This window comes from Lepisosteus platostomus, chromosome 1, assembly GCF_059453375.1.
Source record: "Lepisosteus platostomus isolate fLepPlt1 chromosome 1, fLepPlt1.hap1, whole genome shotgun sequence".
In the NCBI taxonomy this organism is placed as follows: domain Eukaryota; kingdom Metazoa; phylum Chordata; class Actinopteri; order Semionotiformes; family Lepisosteidae; genus Lepisosteus; species Lepisosteus platostomus.
In genome coordinates, this window is record NC_142611.1 from 18231282 (window position 1) to 18258977 (window position 27696).

At 37.1% G+C, this 27696-nt stretch overlaps 2 protein-coding genes across 2 annotated transcripts; one reads left to right on the forward strand and one right to left on the reverse strand.

Moving 5' to 3' along the window:
- The first annotated feature begins 533 nt into the window (after nucleotides 1–533).
- On the forward strand, nucleotides 534–22807 carry c9orf72 (C9orf72-SMCR8 complex subunit). The gene is made up of 10 exons (XM_088626262.1): nucleotides 534–622; nucleotides 3174–3685; nucleotides 7036–7131; nucleotides 10041–10105; nucleotides 11578–11650; nucleotides 13884–14000; nucleotides 17858–18093; nucleotides 18879–18936; nucleotides 20151–20260; nucleotides 21065–22807. Exons 2-10 carry the CDS (start codon nucleotides 3242–3244, stop codon nucleotides 21249–21251), a joined length of 1386 nt encoding a protein of 461 aa, XP_088482388.1. The 5' UTR covers nucleotides 534–622; nucleotides 3174–3241; the 3' UTR covers nucleotides 21252–22807.
- Nucleotides 22808–23658: 851 nt separating this feature from the next.
- Nucleotides 23659–27316, reverse strand: LOC148677796 (uncharacterized). The gene is made up of 4 exons (XM_088626275.1): nucleotides 26760–27316; nucleotides 26190–26381; nucleotides 25522–25604; nucleotides 23659–24498 (listed from the first exon to the last, which is right to left on the reverse strand). The coding sequence occupies exons 1-4, from the start codon at nucleotides 26959–26961 to the stop codon at nucleotides 24460–24462; spliced, it is 516 nt and encodes a 171-aa protein (XP_088482401.1). The 5' UTR covers nucleotides 26962–27316; the 3' UTR covers nucleotides 23659–24459.
- Nucleotides 27317–27696: the final 380 nt, after the last annotated feature.

The following is a 27696-nucleotide window of genomic DNA, read 5'->3' on the forward strand; positions in this document are numbered from 1 at the left end:
GTTTAGTTTAGATAGCTCTTAATGTCATATTGTGATTTAAAATTCTCCTGGCTTTTTGCTGGGTGCTCTGGTTTCCCTCCAGAGTCCAAATACATACTGGTAGGTTAATTGGCTTCTGGGGAAATTGGTCCTAGTTAGAGTGTGTGCGGGTTTGTGTTTGTATCTGTCCTGTGATTGACTGGCACCCCATCCAGGGTGTATCCTGCCATTAAACCCGTTGCTTGCTTGGAAACATATGGTTTATTACCATTTAAAAAGTCTATGGAAATACCAAAATCAAATGATTGAAAACCGTATGTGTTACTGTTTACTGTTTTTGTTATCTGATATAATCAGTTCATCTCATTCATTTCATTCAAGGAAAGGAATGAAAAGGGGTGGGGGTGGGGGGGGAGACTCCCTGTAGAAATAAAGAGAAATAATGGGAAATGAAAGCTTCCGTGTTGAAAGTGTGTAGATAAAAAATAAATAATCTCAATACAGTAATAGAAGGCTTTAAAACTATTCATTTGCCTCTAGGGGGCAGTACAGGTTTTAGATCTGAGGAAAGAGCCACGCGTCTTCCCTTTTCAGCGTTGTTGACTTCCGAATTCGGGAAGTGATACAAAACAGCAAAAGAGAGGTAAGTGCAGTTGCAAATGTTCCGTATTGGAAACGGGAATTAAAGTTGTATGAATAATGTTTTATTTTTAATATCTGTATTCATTTTATTCAGTTTTACTGGAGTAAGTTGGCTATACTCCAGACCCTTTCTGAGCGGTTTCTTCAAGAAGATTTAGAAGCACGTCGAGATTAATATACTGCAGACAATATTGAGTTTGCATCATATGACGATTGTCTGCAACTATACAAACAAAAACCTAAAGAGAAGTTGTGTCTACATATTGTTTGGTTTCTTTCCACTCAGCTAGGCTTTCGTGAGATTATTAGTTAAAATGAATAATTATTATCTTTTTTATAATGGTCTGCATTTCATTACAATAAATCAGTGCGATAAAGTAATTTTTCAGATGGGGATTAGAGATCACGATTATACGGTTTAGTGTTTAAATCGTGTGAATCAATAATTTTAAGGCCCTTGTTTTTTTACACAGAAAAATGTTTTTGCTTTCGTGTTGTCCTTCTCTTCTCTGTTTTAGAAATCAGTCTGCACTAAATCTATGGAAGCTAAATATACAATTGAATTGCACACAAAAAAACGTAGAATATGGTTTAATTGATTTTTAACTGGAACAATATATGCAAAGGGAAGTCATTATTTGTGTTTATTTCATACTACACTAGCTTAAGCCGTGCAGTTACAGTCTTTGCTTATGAGGCTGCTTTATAAAGGCTGTTTTCTTATTAAGTAGGCAAAGCATCATAGGTGTATGTACACAAATAAGATTTTGGCAGGAGTAAGACAAGAGTTGAAACGAAGTAGTTTGGAAATTTATCTGTATCTGAATTTAATGTCTTGTACTTTAAGGAAACAAATGACATAAAAAATCTAAAATAAAAAGTATATCACAATTTTAGTATGAATTTAGCCTAAACCATATACTGTATACTACATTAGTGTATGTAATGTACTCCATTTTCTATTTTTAGTGTTAATGAATTCATAATCCCCAATACACTGTGGTACTCTTAATATACTGTTTTGTTCAAAGTATCTACAGTATATACTCTTCTAGACCAAAATCTAGGCAGACTTGATTTTATTGGCTCTGTGTTATAATTGTTGACAGTGTCTGTCAGAAACAGAAGTAGAGGAGGCTAAGATTTCAAGTGCAGTGCTAAATTATCAGCTTGGGAAAGCAGTCTGACAAATAAATATTTGTGTATTATTTGTAAAGTTTTCTGCTTTCTTAAGTTTCCGTTAAGAATGTTACATTATCGCATTGGCACGAATCCAGGGTATTTCTGCTTACAAAGGCTGGTTTTGTGTAGGTGAAGAAGATCGTAGTTCCATTAGTTTAATTTGTAATGTTCTGTTCAATGCGTAAACGTTAACAGCAAAAACTCAAAGAGCTTCACTCAGCTTCACTAAAGCCCATATATTAAAACAATACTTTAATTTCACCACCAAAAACAGTTTCTGAATGTTATACTCAGTGGCAGCTCATTCATTTTTGAAAGTGCTATAATTAATCCAATTAATCAGTGCGCCCACTCCGAAGAATGGTTTTCTCATTATTCAGGTTTACTATGTCAACACTTATTAAAAGACACTTTGGTTACAGTTCCCTGTAGGCAAAAGGATAATGGTGAAATATTCCACTGTGCACTTACGGTTTTAAAAATGCATAAACATTCTCATATAGAAATGTCTATATAAAAATCTATGATGGAGTCCATGTCCATGGGAAAATGCCATGTTTATTATGTGTTGCGTCTTAAAAAAGGCAGGAGTGATTTGAGAAGACAGCAGGAGTACACTCACAGGTATATTTTGGATATATTTAATAGCTTCAGGCATGAAGTAGTGCTTTCATTTCAAAATCAGATCATGTAGTTTGCCCACCACTTTGCAGAATTGCCAATAAACGTACTTCAAGTTGAAATTGAAGTTGCGTTGAAGATGGAGTCCATTTGCCCATGGTAACAAAGCACTGTGAGATACTGGAGGTTATGTGGTGGGGGATAAATAGATAAAGACTCTTGTAGAATCCACTTCTGACTAACTGCACTATTTAATACAATCTGAATTAGATCTAAAGTCTAGTCTACTCTTTGAGATTGGCTCAGCTCTGGTTTCCATGTATGATATGTTTTCAACTTCAACTATATATAGCTGTTTTAATTCAGTTAAAAATTAGATTATATAGATTAAATACAGAGCAGATAGGGTCTAGATCTGCACCTAACCTGTCTTAACATTAGAGTGGATTGACAGAGTACAGTGAACTTGTTCACATTTGGCAAAGACTGGTTGTACCGTGGTCTGTGTGGAAGCCTTGAAAAGGTACCCTCTTTACTGTTCAAAGGTTAATGAGTCTTTGGGCTGATGCCACTAAAATTCCTGATTTAAGATTATAATAAATGAATCAATTACTCACTGATCTGAAGGCATTTAACATCACCCATGCCTGCTGGACCTTGGTCCTAAGGAGCTGAGGAGCACTAGGCTCTTAAGCTTAAAATGGTACTAAAGTGCCTTATTGCTCACACTGCCTGTTCTTGTTCTGCAGCTTGAATGTGATGGAAAACCCCATCGTGTTTGCTGCTGTGGCTCAGAAATAATTGGAAGCCTTCGGAGATGTCGTCGGGCTGCCCGCCCCAGTCCCCAGCGGTGGCTAAGACCGAGGTTGTTTTGAAAGGGAAGTCGCCGCTCTTAGCCGCCACCTTCGCCTACTGGGACAACATCCTGGGCCCGAGAGTGCGGCACATCTGGGCGCCGAAGTCAGAGCAGGTGCTTCTCAGCGACGGCGAGATCACGTTCTTGGCCAACCACACCCTGAATGGGGAGATCCTGCGGAGCGCCGAGTGCGGAGCCGTGGATGTGAAGTTCTTTGTGCTGGCGGAGAAGGGGGTCATCATCGTGTCCTTGATCTTCGACGGGGACCTGAAGGGGGACAAGAACACCTGCGCCCTCTCCATCATCCTGCCTCAGACCGAGCTGAGCTTTTACCTGCCTCTGCACACGGTTTGCGTGGAGAGACTGAAGCACATGATTCGCAAAGGAAGGATATGGATGCAGAAGGTGGGCAGTTTCCAATGTCCCGCTCGGGCTTGTCCTGTTTAACTGCTGTGGTTGTCTATCCGTTTTCTCAAACGAGGGGAGTTGAGGATGAAACTGAATTATTCCTGCTCAGTGCAGTAGCTCAGTCAAAACTTACCGTATATATATAAAAAAAACATCTGTGGTCTTATAAAAGGTATAACTTGGATCGGGTTCCGGAGAAATGGGATCAATTGTTTTGACAGGAGTTGTAAATCAGGCTCTCTGAGTTAGACACTGATGGCTTAATAAATTTGGATTTCATGTTTTCTGTGCGAGTAGTAGTTTGTAGGCTTCCTGTCACTGCAGTCACTGGTGTGCTGGGAATTAAAAAGGTAGAATTGTTATTTTGCTCACAGGCCCCGGTATTAAGAAATGATATGAAAAGTGGATAAACTCCGACTCGTTATTTGGTTTCAATTTCCCAGTAGTATTCCTTGTCCTCAGGAGGTCTCCAGTGATGCAGCGAAGGCAGTCTAAAAGAACATTGAGAGGGGGACTGCTTGGAATTAAAAATTAGCCTTCTCTTAAGGGACTCAATGTGCTGTGATAGATTAATGATCTGCCATGATGTGCTAACTCTCCCTTTACCCATAAAAATGGGTTTGGGTTCCAGCCAATACAGAAAATTAATACAATTCTGGTGGTTTAACCCTGCATCACTGCTACTGTGGTGAAAGTGTACATTTATGTATTCATTTCTAACCTGAAAATTGAGTTACAGTACATATTTGTTAACAGAAAATTCCATACAAGTTTACTCGCTAGTCCAATATAAATCTAACCAGTGATCTACAGCTGGTTCCCATTCCACAGAAGAGGGCAAACACAAACAGCCATAATGCATTCTGCTGCTATATAATGCATTATATTTCTTTGGCTGCATTCCCATTTTCTTAATAAAAAAATCTTGTTTCTTTTCTGTGTTCAGAGTCAAAGACCACAAGCAAGTCAGAATCAACAAATTCTGTTCAGACTAAACAATGCAAACTGTGTTAAGTTTTTATTGTTTATTGTTAAGTTTCTATTGCCTGGAGTTAACTGTTAAGTTACTATTAACTGTTGGTTAGCTCCTGTGTTGTTCCTTCAGTATTTTTTAAATTTCCCGTTGAACTGAAGTAGAAGTCACACATTTTTATTTTGTAGAAGTGAAACAATACAAAAACGTACGAGCATGGATTAAATAAGTAGATATGTAATACTTCTTATAACAAAATAAAATTACAAAAATAAGTTTCAAAAAAATTCTAGCATGAAAGTAAGAACTCCTCAAGTATTCAAACGGCTGCTTACTGTAAACATTTGGAAAAGAAGGTGCACTGCACACACTGAGTTGTACTTCAGGTGACAGATTACGTGCCAGGAAGCCAAGCTTGTCAACAGTGTCTGGCTTGAGTGCAGATGTATGACAGTTCACAATGTTGCCACCAGTGCTGAACGTGCACTGGTGGCAACATTGTGTCCTGTCACAGATCGCAGGTATGCAGAGGCATTTCTTGGCCAATTTGGACACTCTTGGAAAATTGACTTCATGCAGCCTGATTGGTTTAGAGCGCATTCTTGTACTTTCCTCATACTTGCATACAGCTTTCGTCTTTAGGTGATAGAAGAGGTTGCTTGTATTACCACCTCTGGCTAAAATCGTCACCTGACATAGTTTGCAGATAACAGTTTTCTGCTTGTGGTCCGACTTTTTATATCTGAACCATTTCCAAACACCCGTGAAGCACTGTCTCATCATGAGACAGCAAGCTGGGGTATGTGAAAAGACAAATTGCTAATACAAGAAATGCATATGGCCAATAAAGTGAAGCATTCTTCTTTTCAACAATTTCGTCGCTTATCCCCTTGTCGCTAACACTGCCTTTCTCCGTTTCTTGGCGTGTTTGTGTTTGCAGACAGACACACCGACCACGTGCGTTTGTTTTCACGGAAAAAAGGGAAGAGGACGCTCGCGTGTTTTTATTGGCCACAATGACCTCAGATGTGTCATAAACCGAAGACCAATAATTCTGAACCTATCAGATTTCCAAATATCAGCAGGAATAACATTTTCAGAATTATATAATCAGAGCTAAAATATGGCCGAATTTACAATAGTAAAAATTTCCAAACCCCGTTTTGCAAAGATTCTGGCGGCGCAATCTATGTAAACATCAAAATCCATTCTCTACCGGTATAAATGGTATAGCCTAATCCATATCGTGGCACAGATTTCTACCGGTATACCCATTTCTACATGGAGCCTATGTTTTTTCCCCCTGGAGATGCCCAATGTGATAAGCCCAACCTCTTGCTTTTGGCCAATGGCTTTATATACATAAGCTGAATAAATAGGGAAGTCCACATACACCAATTACAATGAGAATAAAGTATACAGGGTACAATGGAAACAAGAGACAGCTAGATTTCACAAATTTGAAATTAATTTCTACTTTCTTCTTGCCGTCTCACATATAATGAGAGACTGGTGCTACATTTTAACACTGCTAAGTTGGGAAAGTTTGAAAGAATGCCTTGTAATGTAGATTTTAAGCTCATTAGAGATGAACAATATACGGAAAGGATTCTATAGTAAAATAAAGTGTAAATGGACAAGTGTTGACCTTCAGGTAAAAAAAAGTACAGTATAATTTTATAAAAAAAGTATTCTCAAAGGAAAGACAGAAACAGCCATGGCATTTCTCTCAGACTACAGAGAAACAGAACAATTACGAGGAAAGATTAACGAGGTCTGCTCTATGTGTCAGAGAACTAATAACTTAAGAAATGGAAAGGAATAAAAGAAAAGCATGCTAGTGAAAAAATATCTCAAGGGTCACAATATCAGTTCACAGTGGAGAACAGAACATTAGGAAGGACCTACAAATGAGAAGAAGCCAATTTATTCCATCAAGCTGCACAGAGATAGATGTGCAGTGTAATTTCCAGTTCTAAACTTTTTTGAAATTAAAATCTGTGTTACATGTGGTCCCCTTTTATGATCTGAAAGATGAACAGGATGAGGTGACTGGAACATCATTTGACTTAATTTAACTGGTGAATTTCTCAAAGTTTGTAAGTGTTCTGGCATCTGGTTCCACTACAGGGTTGCAAAAGAGGCATGAGAGGCAGGATGGTGAAGAGAAGGAATATTTAAGCAGCAGAAGACTGGAGAGGACAAGAGGGAGAAAGGAGAAATTAGATTGTAGATGTCAAGGGCTTCATCTTCATCAGTTCTTTAATGGCTATACCCTTATGAAGAATGCGAAGGGGGTTATGAAATATTTAAGCGAGCAGTATTTCAGTGATGTGTTCTGGCTTACGAAGCAAGTATCTGTTTTTTTTTACAGGGATACAACATTATATCAGTGCTGAACACTGAAATTATTCCTATAATGGATCTCCTTTCTTCTATGAAGACGCACAGTGTTCCAGAGCACATAGACGTGAGTTACGATTCTCATTTGTTTTGAAAAGTTCCTTAGGGCACATGATTTTATATTGCCTGTGAAGATGTGCTTTTTTTCCTGCCCGCTGAAATGAGAGAGGGGGTTGAAGTGCCAGCACATGAAGGTTAGCTTGTAGCCTTACAGACATGGTCAGAAAGAGAACCCTTTCGCCCAAAGTAGTAATTACGAACTTGTGTTTACACAGCACTTTTCATTGTGAAGGATCTTAAAACGTACACTGATATGAACCCAAATCATCCACCACTGAAGTGAAATACAGTCCCTTGACACACATTCCAACTGTTAAGTGCCAAAACTCCACTAAACAATGACTGCCGATCAGGTGACTTAAAGGGAGCCTTAATTAGGCTATACCGAACAAGCCCATAGTACTGTAGAATTAGGTCAGGAAGCCAGTGTTAACACCACTACCTTCACAAACAGACTTTAATGACTTAAAACACATTAGTTCAAAGACTCATCTGAAGAATAGAACCTCCTACAGCTAAATGTCCCCATTTAACATACTGGGGCAGTTTTTTGGACGTTCTGGTCCATAGGAATGGACGATTGGTCCATCAACACCATTTACAACAGCATTCCAATTTTTCTTAGAGGTCTCCCATCTCAACATTAACCAGGTCTGGTTTTATATAGTTTCCTAACAACATCAGTCAACAAGGTGGTAATGCTGCTGAAAGGGCATATGACAATATTTTACCCGTTATATTATATATTGTCTATTATTGCAATATATAGGAAATATAATTTATATATCATATGATTTTCAAGGTGCATTAAATTATACATTAAATTAATTATTACAAATTATTGTAATGTAGCTTTTTTGTTTATTGTCTTAGAGGGAACAAAATCTCAGTATTCATGAGTAAAGTTAAAGGGAAACTGCAATGCTGTTTTTATATTTTGGGGTTAGAAAGAATCAGCATTGGTGAGTGGATTTCAAACCACAAAAAAAGTAAAAGGTACACAGCAATTGTAAAACCTCCAATTACCATCACAAAATAGACAACATTTCCAGGTATAAGCAGTGCAATGTTCTGCAATTCAGAACGAGGCAGCAAAACATTTCCAATGACGTCAGGCGGCCCTATTATATTGTACACGAGCAGGAAGCAGGCTTGTGAAAACTAAAAGAAATATTGCTCTCGATTTCGAGATGGTTTTGCCAGTAAATGGAACTTACTTCTTAACTCTGCAAGCAGATCCCGCTTGAAGCTTTCTGGAGTGAAATCTGCTGCACAACCTGTACTTATTCGCTTTTACGTCACATTACATTAGCCATTAAGGTGACCACTGAGCAGGAAGGGCTGCATCATGTTCTTGCCTGTGGTGAAACCACAGGTTCGCAACAACATGGCATCAAAGTACACGATTTTGCGCTTAATTCGAAATTTCCAAAACATTTCTATACCGTCAATGAATTTATTTTGTTTCTAAGAATTAATAACCAGTATGAGAAATTGGGACTGCAGTTCCCCTTTAAGTTGATGTGACATAATGGGCTAAAATTATTTTTCATTTTAACACGATGTCTGGGAAAAGGCATTGATATTGGCAGTAAGAGTTAAGATCACTTTATTCGCCATATACAATTTCTTGCATTAGGAATTTGTCTTTTCACATACCCCAGCTTGCTCTCCATGAGACACACAGACACACAGACGGGTAGAGAGAAGCTTGGGGTCAGAGCACAGGGTCGCCTGGAGCAGCTGGAGTTAAGAGCTTTGCTCAGGGGCCCAATGGAGTAGGATTCCTCTGCTGGCTGCAAGATGTGAACCGGCAACCTTCCAGACACAGGCGCAGATCCTTAGCCACAGTGACACCTCTCCGCCACAGAGGTGGTTTTATAAAATGTTAGCTTGCTGTGAGTTCCAAAGGAAAGATTGACATTACAACCAGGATGGCATTATCAAGGAGTGGAAGGTGCAATTGCATTTATTTCAGCATTCTTGATTGTTATTTTATAATTGCTATTGTTATGATACTTAGGATTAAGACACATACCTAGTATTTGCTGGTAGTTACCAATAATAATATAATTCTTTTTGTGAGCCAACAGATCATAAACACTATATTCCACAGTGCTGTATTGTTGTATCACCCAGCTCTAGCAATAAAGAAAGAATAATATTCAGGACCTGCTAGTGTTTAATAAAACAACAGAATTATTCTTGTTTTCCTACTCCTCTGTTCACAAGCCATTCTTGGGGGGAATAAAGGTATTCAAATAATAATAATGTGTTAATCTATTTTAGCTCAATTTAAGATTTTGACAATAATACCTCATTAAAGTATATTTAGCTTCATTTCTGGAGGTTCTTTAGAAATATTATTCAATCTTTCTAGATATGTATAAATATGCAATAAAAACTCATAAAAAACAAGCCACCTTTTGGGTTTTGAAAGAACAAAGTAAAAAGTATCCTATTGAGGTCTGCACCAATAAACATGGACATTTAATATGACACAATTTAATAGATTATTGGATAAAAGGCAGCTCTGTTTATGTTTTTTTTTTGGTGTGCAAGTCATGAATTCTTATTATGGTCCACTCATTTTGCAAGTTGGTGTCTTTGACCTTTAATCACACACTTTTGTCTTTTAAAAGAATGTCAAAGAATATCATAATCTTTATAGAAAATGTAGTTGTCTTTATTTTATAATTGTGCATCAAAATTTATGTAAAATACATCACCTTCTTAAGATAAAATCTATTCACTCGCTCAAAATCTAGACTATAATTTGCATTTTAATCAATAAAAGGTCATTTTTATTATAAAAGGTCTGTGGCTTTGTGGGTTTTCAATTTGTATAATTTAGTAAAGTTTTGAATCATCTGTCTCCACTCACACTAGGTTTTTTAACCAATTTATACTTTCTAGATTAAAGACACAGTGCTAAATGATGACGACATTGGAGATAGCTGCCATGAAGATTTTCTTCACAAGTAAGCTCTCAGAATGTGAAAATGTTTTGACTAGATAAGTTCTGGGATAGTATCTCAGTATTTCTTTGCTTAAACCTTCCCATACACTCTCATTTATTTTATGAAAGGGGAGGTAAACATTTCAAAGTAGCTTTTTTGTACAGGTCAGTATACACCCTTTTGCTTGCTTCCAAGGAAATCCAGATCCTTCTAAGCTTAGTGATCTCAGTATGAAAAAGTAGAGCAGGTTTACATCAAATTAAAACTTACGTGGGGTTCATTAGTAAAAGCTATATATATATACACTATATACTGTATAGTTTATAGTTTCTCCAGCACCTTGCTTTTGTATTAAGTAAACTAAACCAAAGTGAACTATGAAATTATCTAGACTATATCATTGTCTTAATATATAAGGGAATTAGTGATTGATTAAAACTTAGTATTTAAGTAAACCAGCATTTGCCATCCATCCATCCATTTTCTAACCGTTTCATCCAATTCACTGTCGCAGGGGAGCCACACCATGGGATGCCTTTCCATCACAGGACTGATAGGCACAGACAAAAACACACACACCAGGTCCATTTTTCCCAAAAGCTAGTTAGCCTGCTGGTTTGTCTTTGGACTGTGGGAGGAAACTGAAGCACCCAGAGGAAACGCATGTGAACATTAGGAGAACATACAAACTCCATACAGATACCACCCCAGATCCGAATTTGAACCCAGGGCCCCATGCTGCAAGGCAGCGACGCCAACCACTGCACCACTGTGCTGCCTCACAAGCATTTATTCAAGACAAAGTCAATTTTTATTTACCCTTTGCAAATAAATCACAAACTCTCTCTGTTGCCAGATAATTTAAATAAATTTTAAATTTACCTCGGTAATCCCTGCTTTGAGGTACTGTGTGCTACAGAAGTCTGACTCAAGGGAATGGAGTAGCTCCAGACTTCTGCCTAAGTGGTTTAGCGCAGTGGAGTTGTTAGGCCTGCAGTACTGGATGAACAGTTCTGGATTAAAACTGGAGACCTGCTGTGTCTGCTGTCCCTGTGATAAACTCCCTCCCCAGCTGGTGATGGCCCTCCATTGTGTAACTACCAGAGGCACATCGCTCCTGCTCCAGTGCCAGAGTGTGATTTGCTTGTCTCATTAAACAAACACTGTAAAGAAAGTAATAGTACAGAAACAGTTTTGTAGGACAGGATAAACACCTAAACTAATCTGAGAAGGAGGAAAAGAATGTGCCCATAAAAATGTGTAAATATTCTAGTTCTCCACTATATAGCATTTGTATTATACTGTGCTTATTTTTTATAATAGCAGTGTTATTTAGGGATTGCTGTTTTACTTGTCATACACTATGACTGGCTATAAGGATGAATTAATTCAAACGCCATTCTTTTAAAAACATTACATTGTTTTACATTTAAGAGCATGCAAATGATGTTCAGTGTATCCAGATATTTTCGTATTGCTTCTGTGTTTTCCAGGGCAATCAGTTCACACTTGCAGACATGCGGCTGTTCTATAGTGGTGGGGAGCAATCCAGAGAAGGTTAACAAGGTACTGCAACAGTAAATACAGCTCCTTGTTCATTTTCCAGCCAATGCATGCTTCATACTCTCAAACATGCACATTGTCATTTCCAATTTCACATACTCTAAATAAAAAAATGTACAAATGTCTTCCAAACCAAATTACAAAGGCCCTAAACGGACTTTTTGTGGAGAAATGCTTAATGGATGTTTCCAGCATTGACGGGCAGCACACAGCAGAATTGTTAGCTATAGAAATCAGATAGGACTAGCACAGAGAGTCATTAACTCTCTAATGAAAGAAAATACATTGCTACATCCCCACTTCCCCAGTTCTTATAAATACATATGCATGAACTTGTGCATTCTCAAACAGTAGGACAGTACTTCATGCTGATAACCCCAGTGTTTATGCAGCCAGACCAGTAATTTAGCAGCAATAGTGTTTTTGTGTGGTATGTAATCAATTGTGTAAGGCCTAACCCTTGTGGATTCAAGAAGATGCTGGCCATAATCATGCCAACCATGGCCATAGAGGTGTATTTATTCAAGCATCCATGAATGTACAGTAGTTTGAAATGCAACCTTCCTTGTACCAACATGTAATGACAGTGTCATCTAGCCAGGAGAGTACTGAACATGACATGGACATGAAATGCAATGTATTACAGGTATACAGGTATACAGTGATGTGAAAAGGTACACACTCTTAAGACATCTGATCTTCACCTGATCCTCTCCAAGTCCTAACATAGATATGGTGTAAGTGTGTAAATGTAAGGGTGCACTTTCTTCTTCACACTTGGCTACTAAATGTGGCTGTTTTTTTTGTTTACAAATGAATGCCAAAGTAAAATTTGTGTGTGTTATCTGTCACATGAAGTTAGATTTATGGACTGTTAGGACTTGGTGAGGACTAGATGAGGGTCAAATTCAGTACATCTTAATATGTAAAACCATAGAATCGTAAGGGGGTGTACTGTTTTGTGTATGCACCTCGTAGTAATGCACAATATATGAATCCTGTGTTCAGCATTCATATGGGTTGCAAAATAAATAGTGAGGTAGATGTATAAGTAGTATTCATACCTCAGCAAAGTATTTTGTTGCTGCTTGAGCTTGCAATCATGACACTTTCAAGTATGACTTTGTTAATGTTAATTAGATTTTTAAAGAAGACTAAGAGATGGTATAACTATTTAGCCCTTTTGCATCCATAACCCTAAATAAGTACAAGTGCTAAATAATTGTTTTAAACTTCAGTTCAACGTAGACAAAGACATCCTAGTTCCTGCATCTGTCTCTGTAAGTTCTCTCTGATATTGAAAATGTCTGTATCATGTTATTAGAATCATAAAGGACTTGGAAGTTCGTCATGACTGATGGATGATTTTAGGTATAGTTGAATCCTAGGCGAAAACATGCTTAAGTTGCCCATGAATCTAAAAATCAGTTGAAAATTCACAGTTCTGCAGGACAATGACTTGAACCACAAGATCAAAACCAAAACACTGAAGTGGTCTGACCAGAAAAGAGTAAATGTCCTCAAGTGGACATGAAGTATTAATGTAAGGGGTGCTGGAGAAATTTTTCCCGCTTCCCCTTAAAGGATAGTCAGGAAGTTAAAATCAGTTTATATTTCATGCACATGGGCGCGAAACACACAGAGATGCTTGGTGTATTTTTCTCAAAGTAATTAAACTAGTCCTTAAAAAGTTTTCTGTTATCCATCACGCTTCCCTGTGCTAACAAGATTGGCAGTGTTCCTAAATCACTCACATCTTCCTACTTCCCTATTTGCTAAAGATAACTTTTTTTAACACAATTTGTTACATAGGTTCGTAGCACGCATTCCTATATAATAGTATAGAATTACATAGTAGCCCTTGTGTCCAGCATTCTTCCAATCCAGTTCAAACCAGTTCTGAATGTCATAAAATATTGCATCTTCTGCAGGAAGAGTGTGTACAAAGTTCACAGAGACGATCACAACAGGGGTTTAGGGCTTAAATTGAAATTAACTGATTGCTTTTTTTAAAGGGTTTTGCTGATATTTTTGAGTAAAATATGTTTGTTGTTTGTAATTCATCAAAATGTAATAATATTGGCTAGAATCAGATACTATTACAAGGCACCATACACCACTTATAAAGATTAAGAGGATTTCAATTCTGAAATTGTTGTATTGAGTCTAATACTCAATCTCAGCCATACAGTATATCCAACTTTTAGACAGTAGATCTTATCTTTTTTTTTTACAGATTGTTCGAACCCTTTGTCTTTTCCTCACTCCAGCAGAACGGAAATGTTCACGGCTCTGTGGGGGAGAATCATCCTTCAGATATGACACCGGCCTCTTTGTCCAGGGCCTGCTGAAGGTAGACCCCTTCCTTAACATCAGCAACTTGAATGGTGATGGATGCTTTCTCTTCAAAATTCAAAATTTTGACAAAAGGAAGAGTTAGTAATTACAGTATAGTAGCACCAGAGAAAATAGATTTTTGGTATTTTGATTCAGTACAATACTGTAAATTGGACAACATGGTGGCACAGTGGTCATCAATGCTGCCTTGCAGCACTGGGGCCCTGGGTTCAATTCTGAAACTGGGGTGCTATCTGCGAGGAGTGTGTATGTTCTCCCTGTGTTTGCGTAGGTGTCCTCCGGGTGTTCCTCCCACAGTTTAAAGTCATACCGGTAGGTTAATTGGCTTCTGGGAAAATTGTCTCTGGTGTGTGTGTCTGTGTCTATCTGTCCTGTGATTGGCTGGTGTCAATGCTTGCAATCCAATCACCTTGCTTGCCGGAACAGGCTCCGGCTCCGGCTCTACTGCCACCCTCATTTGAATGAAACATTAGAAAATGAATGGATGGATAATACAGTAAGAACTATACTATAAACATTTTTAATCAAAAGTAAACAGCTCTGACAGAAAATTGCCTGCAACACACTGACCTTAACTCTGTTGAAGGAAGAGCAGAATATTTCCTGAAGTACCTGCCATTGATTAATCTCACCTTTGGAGTATCACCTAAGATTAACCGTTCCTTTTTAATGAGTAGGCTCTGTTTGCTCCCATCAAACACAGCCAATTACCTGGAAGAGAAGATGAAAAGCTTTTTCCTGTGTTACTGCACCCACACTTTGTACCTGTCAGTAGAGACCACACTGTCCCAGAGATCCCATTAATTAGATTGCCATGATTGTAATGGGAAGCTTCATGCTGGTTTTTGTCCACCACTGAGAAAGCACAACACAAATTTAAATTAATCCTGCTTATTTCCTTGAATTGTAGAAGTGTATCAAGCATGGATTAATAGAGATTTTAGGCTGCACAAGTGTGAAGATGAAACTGGGAGACATCTCAATGGTATTACTGTATGGAAGGTGATTTCGCAACAGACCTTGTTAGTTTTAATGGTCTTTTCTATTGTGAGTGTTTGAAACCTGAAAATTGTGCCTCAGCATTGAATGGTGAAGTGGTGTTACATTGCTTTAATTGTTGCAGTTTTTACATTTTTAAGTCATGTTCTATATTCCAACGAGGGGGAGGGAAGGTGTTGCGTAAACTTTGGTCACACTAGAGTGAAAATTTCCTGACACTAGTTTGCCTAACAAGCACATTTCTAAAAATTAAATAATAAAACACCCTATTAATAAGGGAATGGCAAGTGTGGTCACGAGGCTTCTTGGTTCCTTGGCACAGTGTAGTTTCAGTATAAAATAACAACTTGGACAAAGACATCTTTTTAGTCAAAGATTAACGTACTGTTATTTACAATGAGTGTGAGTACCTGGGACCAGTCTTTAGAGAACCAAGACTTATCCATTTGTATCTCTTAATACAAATGGCGGAGCGGTGGCTCTATGGCTAAGGATCTGCGCCTGTGGCTGGAAGGTTGCCGGTTCAAATCCCACAGCCGGCGGAGGAATCCTACTCCGTTGGGCTCCTGAGTAAGGCCCTTAACCCCAACTGCTCCAGGGGCGCCGACAATGGCTGACCCTGCACTCTGACCCCAGGTTCTCTCCCTGTCTGTGTGTCTAATTTCTTGCATTAGGAAAAGACAATTCCTAATGCAAGAAATTGTAAAGGGATAATAAAGGTTAATAAGTAATTATTATTATTAATAATAATTATTATTATTAATGATAGACCAATATCAACGCTGACCTAATGAGAGAAAAATCTAGGAGTGTTACAAATGGGTGGTTACAAAAATGGGTAATATCAGGAAATGACCAAGCAGATAAATCAGTAAATAATTTAAATAATCATAACCCCAACTTGTAAAGATTTTTGCCAAGAATATAACAGAGTGGTGGCCATAATTAGAGGCACATAAATTATCTTGCACAGCTTTATTGAAAACATTAATAAACCACAAAATAGTAAATTATATTAATAAGGTACAAATACTTAGCTCCAATTTGGTCTTCCTGGGTGAACTGGAACAAGGACCTCTTGCCTCCGATATCTTTCCTGTTTGTCTTGTGTGTTCTACTTTCCTCCTGTACCTGCCAGTTACGTATATACTGTCTTCCTGGATTGTTGATTGACCCAGAACTTAATTAGCTATGTTAAACCAAGGTAAACTTCACAATTACTTTGATCCCTGAATCTACATCTTAGCAAACATCCCCTTTGCTTTGAAGATTGGAAATTTTTACATTAGCCAGGTGTTACCTTTTGTATGTAGTTTTCTTAATGACACTTCTTTTGTCACCTATAGCTGCAACAGTAGGAAAATGCTAAAACCTTGTTTGTAGGTTAGCACAGGATAATAATAATAATTAATAATTGCTTACACTTATATAGCACTTTTCTGGACACTCCACTCAAAGTGTTTACAGAAAATGGGGACTCCCCTCCACCACCACCAATGTGCAACATCCACCTGGATGATGCAATGGCAGCCATAGTGCGCCAGAATGCTCACCACACATCAGCTATCAGTGGGGAGGAGAGCAAAGTAATGAAGCCAATTCATAGAGGGGGATTATTAGGAGGCCATGATTGGTAAGGGCCAATGGGATATTTGGCCAGGACGCCCAGGGTTACACCCCTACTCTTTCTGAGAAACGCCCTGGGATTTTTAATGACCACAGAGAGTCAGGACCTCAGTTTTACATCTCATCCGAACGACAGCGCTTGTTTACAGTATAGTGTCCCCGTCACTATACTGGGGCATTAGGACCCACATGGACCGCAGGGTGAGTGCCCCCTGCTGGCCCCACTAGCACCTCTTCCAGGATGTTTGTGTCTGTTCTGAGAAAGTGGAATAGCTCTGTGTAGCATGTTTATTTTGATGGGTAAAATGGGCCTTACTCCTCTTGTGTTTTTAGAAGTAAAAACCTCATTTTTTATCATTGTTGAAACAGTGAAATTAGCCAAAGCAGATTTCGTTCTCACAACATTTTGCAAAGGTCTGCACTTATTTTCTTTCTGAAAGGTTTCTTAAGCTGCAAACCTGCTGCTCATGCCAGGACAGAGCTGAGAGAAAGAAGCAGCTCTGTCACTTATTCTTACAAATTGCCTACTTTTCTTACTATTGTATGGTTTTCCCTTCTGTTAACATAAAATAATGTATGGTATTTTAAAGTAATCCATGAAATGGTCAAAAATGTTGTCAGAATTAATTGTTCACCAGGATATTCCATAAACAATTTTGATTTTAAATTAAAGGTTATTCGGCTCATCTCGTTCATTTGATTGATTGTATATTTGATCTTACGACCTCTTTGAAGGTTATGTTCCCAGTGAAATTTATTTAAAATGATGAGGTAGTTTGATCCCAACCTGCAGAATTAGCTCCCCAATTTTATATGTAAATGCAGCCCTAGATACAGGTTGGTGTACAGGAGTTTAATTAACTTTATTGCCAGATTTTTTCTAACATGCCATCCTAATAAAACATATCTTTTCAGATTCATACGTTTATACACTGTAGATATCAATTACAGGATACAGATTCTACCTGTCTAAATCTGAAAAGTTCATAAGCAGTGATGTGACTGATTAGCAGGCATAGTAAGAGAGGAGCTGTTCTTTAGGTTTGATTTTTATCTGGGAATGTACCTGTGAATCAACTAATCCGTTACAAAAAAAAAATACTCAAATGAAACTATCAACAAAAAGGAAATTAATTAAAGCAGGCATGTATTCCTCTAAATATTAAGCTGCTGTCTGAATTAAATGTAATATGTGTTGTATCTTTTTTCTGTTGTCCTTTCCTGCAGGATGCCACTGGTAGTTTTGTGCTGCCCTTTCGCCAGGTTCTTTATTCTCCGTACCCCACCACGCATATCGACGTTGACATTAACACAGTGAAGCAAATGCCACCTTGCCACGAGCACATCTACAACCAGCGCCGCTACATGAGATCAGAGCTGTCTGCCCTCTGGAAGGCAGCATCTGATGAAGAGATAACTCCTGATACCATCATACTTGCAGATGAAACTTTCACTCCTGACTTGTACGTCCTGTGATGTTTTATTTTTAATGTGTGTTGTGGCGTACTGTAGGGCAGAAAGTAAGTCAAACTTTTCAAGTGCCAGTGAGTCTCAGATTACAAGCCCAGTGCCTGAAGAATATTTTGATAAATGGTATAGTTAGACATTCGGATGGTTGATATCATTGAGGTAATCTGATCCGAGGATCCTCTTTTCAGGTTAAAAAATAAGTTTGCATCCTTTTTTTGGGGGGGGATGTACATCTTTTTTTCTCTACCTCTATTTAGTTGATATTGACTGAATCAGAAGATGAACTGAAGTCTTAAAGGGGTCAAGAGGTCCTTGACTCACTGACTAGACATAAGGTTGAAATTTGTTTAATTTAAGGCTAAAGAGGGGAGACCAATTGATCTTTTTTCATCTTTATCAAATTTTGTTTTGCAATGATCCTGTTCTTTCCACCAGAGGGCGATAATACAGCAACTAACAATTTTAACATGATTCACACACACGTTTTCTTTTTTTATTTTAATAACAAGAAGGCACCTACACAGAATACCAAATGCAGCTTATGTGGAGTAAGTATTGTGTTTCAGCTTGAATCTCGGTTACATTGTTTCCTGTATTTGGCTTGGCTTAACAAAGCTGATCTATGGAAGTCCAGACATCCCTGATCTTAACATTTTATTAAATTAGTTTGTATAACATTTGGTAAAACCAATTTGGGATGCATCTCACAAACAGCACATCCTTTTGAAATGCAATATATGAAAATAGATGTCAGACTGTCTTTGTTCTTATTTTACAGAAATATTTTTCAAGATGTCATGCATAAAGACACACTTGTGAAATCATTTTTAGATCAGGTGAGTTTAAAAAAATGTGCATTTTCTTTTGACTGAAATGTTAAACTGGGTAGCTTGATGGGAGGACAGGTTATACGTGGCACCCAAGAATAGGCAATAACTCAAAAGTTGCTACAGCAGAGGCTCAGCACAGCATCTCAAGTGATTGTCCAAAGAGTGTTGAGCTCTATGGGTTGCCGACTTCATTCAGGCATTGCCTCAAAGGCATACTGACTTCTTCCTCTTTGAAAGTTACTTAAAGGGAGTGTTTCAATACTTATGGTCCCTTGAAATCACTGAATTGAACACAAAGTATGTTTTTGTCCTAATGTGATCAAATGTGTGCAATGAATTACCCCAAAATGTATATTTTATTGTTCTTATCATTCATGATCACAAATATAAATTGCTTGACTAGAATAAAGTTTTGACTTTACTATTCCTGTACTTTTGGAGGGAAGTGTATGTAGCACAGATGAAAAATGCTTTGTAAATGCAAGGAATTATTTATTAGTAATGCATATAAAGTCTCCTGTGTTATTAATCCAAACTTCCTTTGATTACTTCCTTTGCCACCAGTGGCCTTATTATGCTTTTTTCAGAAATGTTCAGCTCATCAATGCAAGTAATTTAATCGCAGGCTTTTAAAAAGTGGAAACTTTGTCGTTTGCATTTTTTTAGGTAACAGTAGATGCTTTAAACCAGGGTTGTGGGTATCTGGGATAAAGAACCCTATAATGTCTCATAAGAAATTAGTGGATCCTTGGATCAGTTAAGAACAAGGAACCAAATGAGGTCAATGAATTGTACACTTTTTTCTGTTATTACTGACTTTAAGACAGGCTTCTTAAAAGTCACAGACTGCCTGCAAATATTAAGCTGCAATCTGAATTATCTGCAATATGGGAACAATATTAAATGGGATTATATAGAAAGGCCTCCGGCCCCGTAGACAACCATTTACGCACTGGCTGGATTGGCTGAAAGACGACATGCGCCTCGCAAGAGTCACCTGCCGAGACGCCGCAGACCGTACAAAGTGGAAAAATCGGTGCAAACAAGCAGACCCCACAAAAGTTTTGACTAATGACGAGAAAGAAATAGAGATAAACATGGTGTACATGTACATGCAATACACATAGAATTTCAGTGTTATTTCCAAATATAAGAGTTACTAGTGAATGAATTATTTCCTTATCACCTTTTCCCATTATGTATTTTTTATTCTTTCACAGGTGTTTCATCTGAAGCCTGGGCTGTCTCTCAGAAGTACGTTTCTTGCTCAGTTTATGCTTGTCCTTCACAGGAAAGCACTCACTTTACTAAAATACATAGATGATGAAACGTGAGTATTAAACTTAAAGTATTTTAAAGTACATCGTTTTTGCCATGATAATGTGGAGATTTTTTAATGTATGATTATATTATATTTATAAATATAATATATTTATATATTTTTTCATTCTCAGTTAGATTCTTCAGTGTATTGTGGAATTTTCTCCTTAATATATTATTTGTATTTTAGTACATTTTAGAAAATGAATGTTTGGACTTTACATTTTCATGATTTGCCCACATTTATTTTAAAAAAGCTATGAACTAATCTAGAATCTTCAATCTAGAAGTGCTCATTGCTTAATTTTCATTCATCATTTGTTCTCTGTAGGAAACCAGCACTTTAAAACCTGTGGCAAAATAATTATTGCCTTTCTTGTACTCCAAACCAATGTCTGTCTTGTAGCTCTCGTAGACAGGCTCTCTGACCCACCTAGTCTATTATCATATAGATAGCAGCTACAAGGGCTTCATAGATCATTACCTGCTCATCAATTGAACATCCAAATGGGTTTGAGCCTATCCCAGCTTTCGTTGTATTAAACTGAGTGTGCAGAAGTCCTCTTAATCAGTGGCAGATTTACTCCCATCTAATAATGGTACCTACTTATACAGGTGGTATTTGATATAGCAGTGTCCAGTTTGGATACTGTAACTCACAGATGTCTGGTAGTGGGTTCAGAGCCACAGCACCTATCCCAAAGTAGTCCTAATGCTGGAATGTGATACTGTATATACATATATTTTTCTAATATAAATGAAAACCATGGCAAAACTGCTGTCTATTTCCATGTCTTATACTGAACACTTTTAGACAAAAGGGGAAGAAGCCATTTAAGTCTCTTCGAAGCCTGAAGACAGACCTAGATCTGACAGTCGAAGGAGATCTCAGCATCGTGATGGCGCTGGCTGAGAAGCTGAAGTCTGGTCTACACACGTTTGTATTTGGAAAGCCTTTCTACACCAGTGTGCAGGAGAGAGACGTTCTCATGAGTTTTTAAGACATAAAACAATTATGGTAGATTACTAGGTGTTGTGTATATATATTGGATTCCACTGTTATTATTTGCTCAGGAGATTAAATAAGTTTATGTTCAGGCCAAGTCAAAAAGATGTACATCATCAACAGTGATCAAATTTAATTTTTGTAATACCCTTTGTCAATGGATCTTTTTGCTGCTATCTGAAAACAAAATGTAGAAAAGCTCATCACATTTGCCATAGTCGGTGGGTTCATCTAGTTTGTAGAGAAAAAAGTTAATTTGATTCCTGTAAAGCATCTGGCATGTACACTCTGTGTGAACTTACCCTGATTGTCAGTATTTCAGAGGATTATATGGAAAATAATGTCAAGAGGTTCAACATATTCACCACTTTAAATTTCATTTTCTCAATGGTGTATCAAATACTGAAGTTAACATCTTAGAAAAAATAATCATTTGACATTTATGGTAGCACAGAAGCAACTTCCATGTACACTAAAAAAAAAGGTTGTGGAATAATTATTTCAGTGAATTCTGGGAAGGTTTTTTTATTAATTTTTAATATAACTGTCAGGCAGCACAGTTGTTAGCACTGTTGCCTTGCAGTACTGTGGCCCTGGCTTAATTTTTTGGGGTTATTATCTGCATGGAGTTTGTATGTACCCCCCATGTTTGTGGAGGTTTCATCTGGGTGCTCTGTGTTTTTGGACTGTGGGAGGAAACCACTGTTCTTCGGACATACTGGTCTTTGGTAAGTTGTCTTCAGGGAAAATGGACACTGGAGTTTGTGCTTGTGTGTGTCCTGCAACAGAATGGCATCTTCTCAAGGGTGTATCTTGCAATTTACCAGCTGCTTGCTGGGATAGGTCCTGGCAGTGATCCTCAGTGATCCTGTACTGGATAAAGCAGTTAGAAAATGGGTGGTTGAATGTATACACTTCTATTAAGTGATTTGGAGACCCCCCTGGATAGTATTTCAATGGGTTTACAAATGCCTATGAATGTGATGTTAAAGAAGAACAAAAAACAAAGAAAGCTTTATCTGCTTATTACGTTTGGAATTAACGTGATCATCTACTGTTTTTGATATTTTCAAACAAGAAATATTGTAATACAGTTTAACTTTTTTCTAGTACTGTGCTGTAGATGTAATATTTTAGTAACGTATACATGAGTATTGTCGATACAATGATATTTCCTATTTACATAGGAGTTGTATTGTTGCAATGATATTTGTGTAGTAATTTTATTGGTGCGTTATCGTCTTTTTATGAAAGTCATTATTTACTTGAAACTAAAAGATATAAAAATAAATTATATAACTTAAGGAAATTGTCATTCATTTTGCACCCCAACTAAGTAAGCAGTTTTAATCTTTAGAGCAAATTACACGAGGAGTGGTTAGTGTAATAGATTTTTAACGACATAAAGATTATATTGCTTAATACTGCATGTGGATGACATATTTCTCAAGTGTCAAAAAATGTTCAATTCCATGTACCACCATATCCTGAATCATGCACTGTACACTAAAATTTTTAACTTCAAATAAAGATAAACTGCATAAATCAGAACTTGTTTTACTGGAACCAATTTTTAGCCCTTCCCTGTCCAAAGTGCCGTTTTTCCATTTGTTGTCTACATCCACAGTACCAGTCAAAAGGTTTAGTACACCTCCTTGAAACCAGGTTTTTCATGATTATCTGTGCTTTAAACTGTGTCTATAAACACTTAAATATTTAATTAAATCATATGTGTACTTTAAATCTGAACTAAACTGCACTGAAAATGTTACTTTTTCATTTTCAATAAAATAAACACCAAAAGCAAGCAGATTTCAGTCTGAAGCCCAGGTTAGTTAAAAGTCAGAAATGCAACTAGAAGTACAGATGTTTCAACATCAATTGTTCAGAGGAGATTGTGTGAAGATTAGAAGTACACATGTCATGTAATTACATATTTAAGTGTTTATAGACACGTTTTTACAGTTTAAAGCACAGATAATCATGAAAAAGCTGGTTTCCAGGAGGTGTACTCAAACATCTGACTGGTACTGTATATCTCCTGGAACAGACGTGGCATTTAATCAAGGAGGAAAGGCTGTTTTGAGCATCCTACCTATTCATCATTACACTGAGCTGTGAAAGAAGTTATGTAGCAGATGGTCCTTTCTGTTTGAAGATAAGACATTTCTCCTGTGAATAAACTCTAGTTCATAATTACTAAGATCAGTAACAACATACAGTAGTAGAGATATGCTTTAAATGCCTAACATCACAAACATATCACCATTCAGTTTTCAGATCTCACAAATATACAACAAAGTATATTTGTTGAATATTTTCTATAATTAGATGCTTTCTAAATAATGCAGTCACATGTTATTTGAATTAATATTGTTCAATTTTAAATGAAAAGACAACAGTTTCCAAAGCATTGACTGATTATTTATAACAATATAAAAAAATACAAAAAATATAAAAAAACAACATGGAAACAGCACATGTAATAAGCTTAAAGAATTCTTGTTTCAACCCATAAACATCTATGATTCTAAATAAACCACTGTATTTATATTATTAATGTAATACTGCTACACAAAAAAGTTCTTAGGGCTTAAACCAATATTCCCCCTATTTTACAATGTTATTAATGGGATTAGAGAAGCCTTTTCCGGTACTTCAACCCATTTTTACATTTCTCAAGTCAAAAGTCAAACCTTTTTCTTCCATTAAACTACACTGCTCATTGAACAGACTATCAGAATGTAAGTTTGCAAAAGTGGAAGGTGTAAACCAACATTAAGAAACTGTACTACAAATAGTCACTTATTAAAGTAGTATAAAATATTAAAATGCAAACAATTACACTACACTAAAGAGCTGGTGAACAAAGCATTCTCAACTGCTGCCAAGCCCACAGTGCAGAGCTGTCACCAAGGGCTTCACACGTTTGGTCCTATATTGATCCATTTGGGTCCTTAAAGAAAATAAAATGCAGTGCATATTGTACATGGACTTCTGCAGAAAGAAATTCTTAATTGTGTATAAAGTGACAGTGTAATCACAATCAATTTATCTTACAGTTATAGCAGTGCATATCTGAGCCAAGTGATTCTCATAAAAACTTATATACAGGTAAGTAGTATATTTAGATCAATCTTAAACGTTTTTGATCACTGGTATCTGAGTGAATGCTGCATCACAGATGTTGCAACACTGTATTCTCACAGCCCATCAAGAGAACACACAACTTCCTGGAACACCTGCAAGAGATGGAAAGATGTTATAAATAACTTAAAAGTTATAACATATAACACAAAAGATATGAATGCAGCAAAATCATGGGTTCCACTTTGGTTCTTGAACCATTGTGATTTATTCATCTCAATCACTCCTGATAATATATCTGGCAAATTATGCTCTAGTAGTATTTCTGTTTTTTTTAGTTTATCCTGTTGTCTTGAAATTATCTTCACTGAAATTCAGGGCATATTTTAAGGTTCTGTTCTCTGACAAGGCTAAAGTAGATGTTGGGCTTGATCACGTTAGATCCAGAGTAGATATTTTTAGAATAAGGCTAAATGGCTAGGCTTAATGGCATTTCAATCTTTCCTAATTTTGTAATCATCCCTTAAAGATTCTACCCCTGTAAGGCCATGAGATCTTCTAGATTTTATTCAAGCTGCACCCTTAGTGATTTAATTAGTAAATACTAACTTTAGTGGACAATTTTCAGTAAAGTTCAGTAAACCACAGACACCTGTAAAACGGTTAAACAGGATAGGGACTCTCCAGGTCTAGGTTTGGAGATCTACTGTAAACTATTTTACACTACCTTCTGTAATTCTACATTTAAATTCATAAGCACATGTGGTTCTTTATTAAGAAAAAGATTGTTCTTTGCTTTATGACTGTAGTTTTAAGTAGTAAAGCAAAAACTTTTTTCATTGTTGACAGCTGACACTTAGAAAATTAAGGTCCCTGATTAGTGTTCTTCAAGCCTCTTATTAACCTTATTGTAATTCTGACGGAGACCACTTTGTCACAGACAACTTGATTATTTACACAGGCATAAATCACACTGCTAAAATCACAAGTCTCGACATGTAACTTCATATGAATAACACCAGTTGTGGAGAAATTAAAATGAATATTCTCCAGCATTTTTCTTTTCTTTCCCCAAAAACACTCCAAAACAGGGTTTGTATTTTTAAAGGCAATGAACGACTGATCTCAAGTAATTCTGTCTACAGAAACCTTTAAATGAATAAAAATCGCGTACTTACAGATGGATTGACAAAGAAATATGATAGTGCTATAAACAGTTTCTTTTCATGGTCATTATATCGCCAACAATGCATTGCATGACCTACGAATGAAGGACAAAAACAACAACATTGATGGTTCAGCAGGTTTTGTCATATTAATAATAAAGCTACTGCAAAGAATATATGTGACACTACATTCACTACAAGTTGCAATCAAAGCACACTGGTCCTTAGTTTTATTTATAGTCCTTAACATGGATGTCAGAGGTGTGCGATGCACTACTTATTACATCAAAGCTAAAAAAGTTAAACCTCCTTTCATTTAAAGAAACCTGATTTGTCCATGGCAAAGTCAAATTTTAAAGGTACCGAATTTAAAATCACAGCTTGTAGAATCAAAGTAACTTGTAACATAATATAACTGCTTCGGTTTCAAGTTTCTCTTCAAAGGACAGTTTATTTTTACTACTGACTGCGAACACTGTGATCTTCAGTGGCATTAATGGACCGCGGTTGAGAATTTCCATAAAGTATTTAAAACAATTACTCAAAGCAAAAAAAAAGTTGTATGCGGTTACGACTCAGGTGAGGCAATTGGTCATTTCACATGAAATATCGCTGTGTATTTCAGCCCTGAAATCGTTTTGAACATCCTGAGCAAAGTGAAATTTAAAAAGTAAACACACCTTGCATTTTCTGCAGGCATTCTCCGGAATTATTGCCTATGAAAAAGGAGCCCTCTTCGATGCTGATCTGGTCATATTTGTCCATGTTTACCAAGATGCTGTTTGTGAAGGGCAGGTACAGGGTGCTTCCATTTGGTTTCCAGCACTCAGAGTAAAACACTCCTCTGTTTCCATTAATTGATACAAAACGTGCTTTTAAAAAAGAAAAGGGAAAAAAATATTAGAACACCACAAAAAAAAAACGTCAACTGTGAAGATCGTTATTTTTTATTATTAGGAATGCTTTTCATGAAACTCTTCTCAGCAAGAATCCCCTCAAACTAAAACGTCTGTATTTTTGCAGTTATAAGAAAATGCATGATCCTTAAGACAAATACTTTAACATAATCAGCCAAAGATCTCAAAACCAAATAAACTATAGAAAACGGTCGGTACAGAATTAAACCAAAAATAGATAAAATCAAGCTGATTTCTTCCGTAAAGTCAATGCATCGCGCACAGTACACCAAAAACTTAAAATCTTCCTTGTTAGGTCAGCACCAATGCTCGTGTTTCGAGTGATCTACTAACCGTGTTTTCTATTCGTTTCCTGAGCTGCAAACCTTTGGTTTTCATTTGCTCCACAGACGCAGCCCTTTGTGCTGTAGTTTTCCTCAATGTTGCGTTTTCTTTTGTTGGGTAGTACATCAAACGTGTGGCCATTCACTTTTTTATCACAAACTGCGAAATGTGCACCGTTCATGCTCGACAAGAACCCGCTTTCGCATTCCATAGCGTGCGATTCAAATCTTCACAAGTCTTTCTGCTCTTCTGTAAAGACAATGACTAAAATAATTACACTCCTCCTTACAGTGGATAACAGCCCGTTTGATTAATCGAGCTAAATAATTAATTAGGAACGAGAATAGTCTTTCCTGTACACTTCTAACTACTGAATCGTAGAAATAAAATATTACAAAGTGCCAGGCAATATACAGTAAGCAGGGCTAGAAAGTGAATTATGCGTAATGCGTTACATAAAAACTATGTCATGCATACAGTTTACTATGCCCTGATTCAGTTTTCACCGCTTGTGGGGAAAAAAAACACCAGCACGCTCTTGTTGCAACATTTCAGTGTATTGTTTTTCAGATGTATTGTGAAAAGAAAGACCTGGTTGCCCGATTGGCTTTCTGCGCATTTTGCCAGAATAAAACATTACTACAACATCTCTGTTAACGTGGTGGGCTCTAATTATTAAGACAAATGTTTCTATCCTATTATATTGGTAAATATTGATATCGATTAGCGCAGAAGGCTTTTTATTTAGGATTTTATTTTCAATTGCATTTACAGGCACTGCCTTGAACAGCTATAGGCGCTGTGAATGCGACTTACAGAAGCCGTGCTGGTCATTTGAAAGTTGGAGGGAAACCTTTCGAATTACCGCAGTCTGGTGGCACCAAAAGTTACAGGGGAAAAAACTTGACAGCGACCAAGCATAGTTAACACAGGGAAATAATGTTCT